The sequence below is a fragment of the Meleagris gallopavo genome, chromosome 7 (assembly GCF_000146605.3).
Source record: "Meleagris gallopavo isolate NT-WF06-2002-E0010 breed Aviagen turkey brand Nicholas breeding stock chromosome 7, Turkey_5.1, whole genome shotgun sequence".
NCBI lineage: Eukaryota > Metazoa > Chordata > Aves > Galliformes > Phasianidae > Meleagris > Meleagris gallopavo.
Window position 1 is genome coordinate 17,651,329 of NC_015017.2, and position 7,526 is coordinate 17,658,854.

At 62.0% G+C, this 7,526-nt stretch overlaps 2 protein-coding genes across 5 annotated transcripts in view; both read right to left on the bottom strand.

Moving 5' to 3' along the window:
• Positions 1-64: 64 nt before the first annotated feature.
• Positions 65-5,177, bottom strand: SLC11A1 (solute carrier family 11 member 1). Of its 4 annotated transcripts, none has more exons than XM_019617116.2 (15): positions 4,873-5,173; positions 4,450-4,574; positions 3,698-3,820; positions 3,493-3,612; positions 3,062-3,168; positions 2,882-2,952; positions 2,710-2,777; positions 2,481-2,636; positions 2,208-2,366; positions 1,981-2,070; positions 1,733-1,867; positions 1,220-1,369; positions 1,081-1,154; positions 735-888; positions 412-641 (listed from the first exon to the last, which is right to left on the bottom strand). In XM_019617116.2, the coding sequence occupies exons 1-15, from the start codon at positions 4,910-4,912 to the stop codon at positions 531-533; spliced, it is 1,683 nt and encodes a 560-aa protein (XP_019472661.1). In that variant the 5' UTR covers positions 4,913-5,173; the 3' UTR covers positions 412-530. The 4 variants fall into 4 exon arrangements, with proteins under 4 accessions (XP_019472659.1, XP_010711915.1, XP_019472661.1 ...); XM_003207643.4 differs by having other exon boundaries at positions 1,733-1,852; positions 4,873-5,171; XM_019617114.2 differs by lacking the exon at positions 735-888 and having other exon boundaries at positions 65-641; positions 4,873-5,177.
• A 53-nt stretch (positions 5,178-5,230) lies between these two features.
• The window catches only part of CATIP (ciliogenesis associated TTC17 interacting protein), a 2,642-nt gene continuing 346 nt past the window's right edge, over positions 5,231-7,526 (bottom strand). The window contains exons 2-8 of the mRNA XM_019617365.2: positions 7,257-7,501; positions 7,094-7,149; positions 6,787-6,873; positions 6,525-6,695; positions 6,326-6,450; positions 6,084-6,246; positions 5,231-5,949 (exon numbers count right to left, since the gene is read on the bottom strand). Of these exons, the coding sequence (XP_019472910.1) occupies positions 5,710-5,949; positions 6,084-6,246; positions 6,326-6,450; positions 6,525-6,695; positions 6,787-6,873; positions 7,094-7,149; positions 7,257-7,501 (1,087 nt within the window). The 3' untranslated portion in view covers positions 5,231-5,709. The remainder of the gene's footprint in view (positions 5,950-6,083; positions 6,247-6,325; positions 6,451-6,524; positions 6,696-6,786; positions 6,874-7,093; positions 7,150-7,256; positions 7,502-7,526) is intronic.

Below are 7,526 nucleotides of genomic sequence, written 5' to 3' on the forward strand. Positions count from 1 at the left end.
GCGGGCCGCGGCGGGGGGCGCAGCGCTGCGGGACCCCCCCGCCCCAACACAGAGAAGCGGAGGGTGCGTTATAAACGTCACGTTTATGGGCCCCGATCCCTCCAAACCGCGCCGGAGCCCTTTTGAAGAACCCCTCCGGGCCCATGCGGGGACGGCCGACCGGCGTCGCCACGTTTGGGACCGGGGGGGGGGGGGACACGCACCAGGGCTGGGTCTGCAGGCAGCGAAACGGGCGGAGCGGGCTCCCCCCGGGCTGTCCCTGCGGTGCCCGGCGGTAATTAGCGGTCCCTGCGGTAATTAGAGGAGCCTCCGCTTCCCGGCGCTAATGAGCAGAGGAGAGCCCATCCCGCCCCACCGCTGCACCCAGGGTGGAGGCGCGTCCCCCTGCCCCCCAGCACCACCCAAGGAGAGGCTTTTGCAGAAGCCTCCGAGGGCTGTTAACCCCTTCCATGCTGGGGGCATTTCCCCAGAAAGCATCGCCCCCCGGGGCTTGGTATGGCAGCAGGGCGCTGCGTGCGGGACGGAGCCCATCACTGCGGCCCTGCCGCCCCCGGCCCGTCAACGGTGAGATCGAAGCTGAACCGGTCGTAGCGTCCCCTGGGCAGGAACCGCGCTCCGTGCGCGATGCTGCACGTCCAGAGCTGAAGGCAAAGAGGGCACTCGTTGGAGGCACCGTGGCTGTAGAAGAGTCAACCCCCCCCCTCCGCACATCCCCAGCCACCCTCCGCCCTTACCAGGTAGGTGACAAAGGCCACGTAGGCCACCAGCAGCAGCCCCAGGGGGATGAGGTAGCCCAGACCCCGCACCGTGGGCAGGAAATCCACTACGAAGTACACATTGATGGCACAGACCAACCCCGTGATGAGGGACATCAGCACCTTCCCCAGGCTGCAAGTGGCAGGTGGGTATCGGCACCAGCGCTCTGTGCTACCCACCCCGGTAAGCAGGGAAGCAAGAGCCCAAATAGAGGGGTTGTGCAGCCCATAGCCACACTTCACCCCACTCTGGGGCCATCGGGGATGCTGAGGACGTGGAGGTGATCCTTCCTCCCCCTCCCCCCCCCCTCACCCCAGCACTCACAGACCATTGGCGAAGTCACGCATGAGCGGGCGCAGGCTGGTGAAGGTGAGGACGGGCAGTATGGCGAAGGGCAGCTGGAATTGGGTCAGGGTGAGGATGACACAGTGGGGATGGGGGCCCGGCTGTGCCCACCCCTCACCAGGATGCTCTGCAGCACGTTAAGCAGGTCGTTCATGCCCGTCAGCTGGCTTATGTCCCTAAAGGCAGCCACGAAGAGGGTGGGCAGGATGGCCAGGGAGCGAGTGAACAGCACCCGGGTGAAGCGGGACCAGCGCAGCTGCAGGAAGCCCTGGGGGTGAGGGGAAAGATGTGCCATCAGCCCTTGGCGTGCTCCCAAAATTCTGTAGGGCCGTGTCCCCCCCCGCTCCGTGGTGCTCAGCTCCTGCAGGGCTGCAGGGCCCCGCTAGATGTCAGGCCCTGCTCGTTAAGAAAACAGCTCGTTAGGGCCTCACATGGGGGACTCACGGGAAGGTGACTGCCGAGTAGCGGCAATGGGTGGGCGCTGACCCCATCCCGGCTCTCAGGGAGCCCAAGTGAACCCTTTGCCCAGAAGAAATCTCCCTGCCAAATGCCCCTGTTGGGGTCGGGCTGCCCATAGGACTCCTGCCCGGAGCCCACCCTTGAGTTACCTCTCTCTGTGTTCCCCTCTCACCTCCATGACAAACTGTCCCGCGTAGGTGCCTGTCATGGTGGAGCTCTGCCCCGCTGCCAGGATCCCCACGGCCCAGATGTAGAGCGCTGCAGCCCCAAAATAGCAGCCCAGGATGACACCCTGCATGGCAATACTCTGATGGGGATCCCGAAGAATCCCCCCTTGGCATAGTGAGGGGTTGGATTTGGGTACCCCCAAAACAGCCACCAAGGCTAGCTGGCCATAGGATGCAGCCCAGTGCCACTCACTCCCTGGTAGATATCCACAGAGACCGTCTCATTGTTGATGGGGAAGATGCTGGCATAGTGACTGACACTGCTGTTGACACACTTGTTATGCTGCAAGACATGGTGAGCATGAGTGTGGCATGGCTATGAATCCAACCCTCCACCCATCCATCTATCCATGACTAAGGTCGGCTCACCCTACCCCTCTCCACCCCTGGTGCAGCTGCCACCCCCCTGGAGGGACTCACCACATCCTCGTTGCGCTGGTGGTAGAAAGCCTCACCAAAGACAGCCATGACGAAGAGGTTGATGAGGAAGGAGACGAAGAGAGCCAGGCAGGACTCAGTCAGGAAGTACATGTTGGCCTCCTTTACTTCCTCCTTCTCGGAGCGGTTGATCGCCCGGGTCTGGGCACAGCAGGTAATGTGCACCATGGGGATCCATTACAGCCCCCACGAGGAAGGCCATTCACCCCTACCACGTCTCTGCAATGGGGAACTTGTCCCCTGGTCCCTTCTCACCTTCACCAAGGAGGAGTGCAGGAAGATGTTATGGGGCATGATGATGGCACCAACGATGCCCACAGCCTGGAGCAGCTCCTCTCGCCCACAGCCCGGGCAGTAGGGCAGGAAAATGCCCTTCAGCACCTCCGTCTGCGCTGGCCTCACCACCACATACTGGGAAGGGGCTCTGTGAGCTGCCCCCGCCCCAGCAGCTCGATTGGATCGTTACAGGCTGGGGGGCCTTTACCTCGTAGCCAAAGGTCAGAGCCATGATGGTGATGAGGAGGCCAAAGAAAGCCTCCAGCTTGCGGAGCCCTGCAGAAGGAAGTGATGAGCGATGACACAATGGTGCCTGCACCTCTGCGGTGACACCTCAGGGCCTGGATGAATGGCCCCCATCCCAGTGCTCCTGCACTCACCGTATTTGTCAAGAAAGAGGAAGAAGAGGGTGTCTGTGATGGTGATGAGAACACCACCCCAGAGCGGGATGCTATGGGACAGAAGAGCAGGGATGTCAGCCAGGTTGGTGGAGCATTGGGGTGGGCTGCGTCCCTCACTGGCGTGCGGGTGGGACCTGGCAGCACCCTGCAGGTAGTTACCGTCCGGCTGAGAGCAGGCTGAAGGCAATGGCCGTCCCAATCACCTCCTGCATGTCTGAGCCGATGATGGCAATTTCCATCATGAGCCACAGCAGCACACGGGGCACCTGGAGGGGATGGGGATGCATGGTGACACGTCTGAGCCCTGCGTGGACCCAGCCCTGGGATGCTTGGGATAGGAGTGATGGGTAGAGGGTGCATGAGGGGGCTGCAGAGTGCAGGGAGAGGGAGAGTACAGATAGGACGGGCAGGATGCAACTTGCAACCGCTTCTGACGCTGGGACTCAGGCGTCCTCACGTGGGATTGGAATGGATATAGCTGTCTCCGTGCCAGGCAGTGAGGTGTGTGGGGCCAGAGGGGTCACTGGGGCTGGGGAGCGGTGGGAGAAAAAGGGCTCCTCACCCACACTGTGATCCCCCTGTGTGCTCACCCTGGGGTAATAGAGGTAGCAGATCTCTGCCAGGTCCTTTCCCGTCACCACGCCCAGGCGGATGGCCAACCTCTGGCACAGCAGTCCCAGCACTGTGGCCCACAGCAGCACCCACAGCAGCTAGGGGGGCAGGAGAAGGGCAGCAGGGGTTGGTGGTGGGCAGCACCCCGCACCCAGTGGGGTCACCCAGCAGCCTGAGGCTCACCTTGAAACCGGCCACAGCCCCACACTGCAGGTCTGACTCCACATTGCCTGGGTCCAGGTAGGCGATGCTCATCAGGAAGCCAGGGCCAGTGAAAGCCCACAGCTTCCTGAAACTGAAGCCGGGCTGCAATGGGGTGGCAGGTCACGGTGGGATGGGGCAAGTCCTGTGGGGTCTGGTTGTTCCCATTCAGAACTGACAACTCCCAGTTGGGCTACTGGTCGCCTATTTCTGGGGAGCCCTGCACTGCCACATGGGCACATGTGCATGGAAGGCATTTTTCTTTTTCCCAACCCCCTCTCCGTGCCCTTCATCACTGGGGTGTACAGCGAGACCCAAGTGATGTTTGGGCATTAAGATTGGATTGAAATTTATTGCAGCGCAGATGGAGCTGCCACCCTTCTTGTGCCGTTAACAGCACCTTGTGCAATCCCACTCCAGTGAGCTGCTTTCACAACTCCATTCCTTCCCCTTCTCCCTTCCGCTCTCAGGCTGCGGCTGGAGGGGTCCCAGGCTGCCGGGGAGGGCCATGGGACTTGGCCACTCTGTGGGACAGGAAGCCTGGGAGATGGGGTGGCCCTCAGAGCGGAGCATCAATGCCCTGTGCCTTGGTTTTCCCATTGGGAAAGCTTCAAGTGCGGGAATGGGGTTGCAGTTACTCTGCTGGAGCTGGGGCTGTGGACACCAAGGTTCCCAGGGCATATCCCAGATGTGTCCCTTGTAGTACTCAATTCAATGTCCTCAGCTGCACCCACCGTGCTGCCTTTGGGGATGCTGATGAGCTCATCCAGGTAGGTCTGACCATGGGGGACGGGGTGATGCGGGGGGACAGGGATGTTACTGGGGTCGGTTTGGCCTCGGTTCAGGGACCCAGTGATGCCTGGGAGGGAAGGAAGAGGACAAGGGAAGGAAAAGCAGGAGGGGGTGTAGCAGCTCACTGCATATAAGGACGATGCCAGGTCCCAGCTTCATCCCAGAGACATCTTCCCAAGGAAAAGCCCCACAGCTCCAGGGGGCTTGCAGCCACTGGGGCCAGCAGTGGTGGCCCGAAGCAGCCAGATGCCACCTCCAGCACAAGTGTCCCTCAAAGCCCTCTCCCCAGCCCACCCGTCACCAGCCCCAGTGCCACAGGGAGTGGGTGCAGAGGGTATGATGTACCCAGCCAAGCTGGGACTCACCCGGCTCCAGTGATGCCATAGCAGGGCTGGATCCAGACATGGTGCTGGGGAACCCCTACCTCTGGGTGCTGCACCCGGTGCACAGCTCTTATAGCTCCCAGCCCCCCTCCAGGGAAAGAGGAGGAGGAGGAGGAGGAGAAGGAGGAAGTGTTCCTTCCCTGCTTGCCACAGACCTAGGCTGGGAAAAGGCCTCCTGGGGGGCTGGGTCTCAGTTCCCCACCCTGAGCATGGGGCACAGCAATCTCCCTTTCATCTGCAAACACGTATCCAAGGGTGGGCATTGTGCCCATGTGTCACCCCCACAGCACGTGTCAGGGTCCTGCTGCTTGGAGTGGGGAACACAGGCAGTTTCCCACAGTGGAGGAGCTGCTGACCCTGTTGAAGTGGGGAAAAGGCCAAACGGGTGGGAGTGAGGAGGAAGCAGCACGCATTGCACAAGCACGTGAGCAGGGCAAAATGCACCCCGGGCTTGGAGAGGGGGGTCTGGAGAGTGCGGGGTGTTGGGGTGGGAGATGCCCTCATCCGGAAGACTGGGGAGCTTAGTGTTGGTGTGAATCAGGCTGCACCTCACAGAGTCCCTGTGGCTGTGAATGGACCTGGGTGACACCCCTGAGGATACATGGAGTGGTGGCAGGGCACAGGGCTCTGCCCCATGGCAAGCCCTAGGCACCCCATATCACGAGGAAAGGCTTTTTTTTGGGGGGGGGAGGGGGAGAAGTAAGACCTAAACAGCCATGAGGGGATGAGGGGCTCATAGAAAGCTCAGCCTCCCAGCCCTTCCCATGCCTCAGTTTCCCCAAAACACACGAGAGAATTGCAGGAGCACTGTTGAAACCTTTAATCCCCCTGAGCCAGGGGGCTGGGACAGGAGATGCTGCAGAAGGGGCTGGGGGATACGGAGGAGGCGAAGCTGGGCCCAGGGGGCTGGTGGCGAGCAAAGGGGGCAAAGAATTCAGCAGCAAAGAGGATGGGGTCAGGGGGCTGGCGGAGCAGCAGGGCCTGCAGGAAGTCAGCCAGCAGCGCAAAGAGCTCGGGATGCTGCTGAATGTAGGTGCTGTGGGACGCTCGCAGCTCCTCCTGTGGGGTTGAGGACAGGGTTGTCCCCATGCCAAGCTGGGGGGGGAACCTGGGTCTTTCCCTGCCTTCCCAGGGGGAATCCTGCTGGAGAGCAGCATAATCTCATGACTCTCATCACCATGCCCCCCGCTCACCTTCCTGTCCAAGAACCAGGAGTACAGCTGGGCATCCTCCTCCCAGTCCAGCAGCTGCTTTGGCAAGAGAGGCTGGGGCTCTGCACCCATGCCGCTGACAGCAGGTACATCCTGCAGCACAGCAACCACCGGGCACCCCACCTGCACCCGCCGAGCCAAATGCCTACAGAAGGGCATTAACGCTGAGATCCTCCATCCTGGTACCAACACCCAAATCCGCCCTCCCCAGGCCGGCGCCGTACCCGCTGGGGAGGAGGCTGTAGTGCCACACCATCGGAATGCCCTGGGCAGCATGCAGGACTCTTTCCACCACCAACACCTCCCCCTGTGCCGAGCCCACCGGCTGCTGACGCATGCCCAGGGAGCGCTGTAGAGACACAAAATCACTCTGTGCCCACCTGTTATCCCCGTGTCCCTCACCCATGACCCCCAGGGTCTCACGTAGGTGGTGGTGCAGAGGTGGCCCTCCTTGTCGATGGCTGGGAAGGTGATGCTGGGGGGCAAGGCACGGCGACACGCCAGCACCCGCAGCAGCAGCAGACTGGCAGCCTCCCCCAGCAGCCCCTCCAGCGAGGCCCAGCTGTAGGAGAACACCTGCTGCTGTGGGTCTACCTGCGGGGACACCCCATGGGACACCCTGGAGAATGCATCCCAGTTGCCCTCCAGGTAGGAGGGAAGGGTGGGAGGAGGTGGGGGATATCACCTCTCCCTCCTGGGTAGTGACGGTGACGGTCATTCCACGTGGGTGCTGTACCATGTGGATCTTCCTCTCCACGGGGTGTGCTCCAAACTGGGGGAGGAGCAGAGCCACCCCAATAGCCCTCTCAGTTGGTGCAGGGGGAGAGGGGCTCCGGGGTGCCATAAATAGGTGCACTGTGGGAATCTCCCCATCCCCACTGCCTCCCAGGGTAGGGTACCAGCCTGGAGGGATGGCTCAGGTGCACAGGCAGGGGCACCACTTCAGGACAGAGGGACTAAAGGACATGCCACCACCATGGCTGCCTGCTTACCTCCAAGCGCTCATGCTGCTCCTGCTCCAGCGTCTCCAGCTGCATAGACACATACCCTGTGGGAGCAGAGCCCTGTGCACCCCGGGACAGGGACACCACTGCCCCCAAGATGCCATCCCAGCCTGTGGGATGGTGACATCCCACTCCAGTGCTCCCAGCTCACCTGTGAGCCTGCAGGAATGTGGCACGCCATCCAGCAGCCCCTGGGAGCCAGCCTGGAGCAGGAGGCAGCTCCTCACCCGCTGGCCCTCCTGCTCATAGGGTGCGTGTCGGGCTGTCACCCAGAGGTGTCCCTGCGGCTGTCCTCCTGCTGCCACCAGTGCCAGTGTCTCAGCGAACAGGCAGCGCTCCAGCTCCTCCGGCCCTGCGCAGGGATGGTCACTGAGCGGCCCCCCAGGTGCTGCTCCCCTTCAGGTCACCGCATCCCATGGAG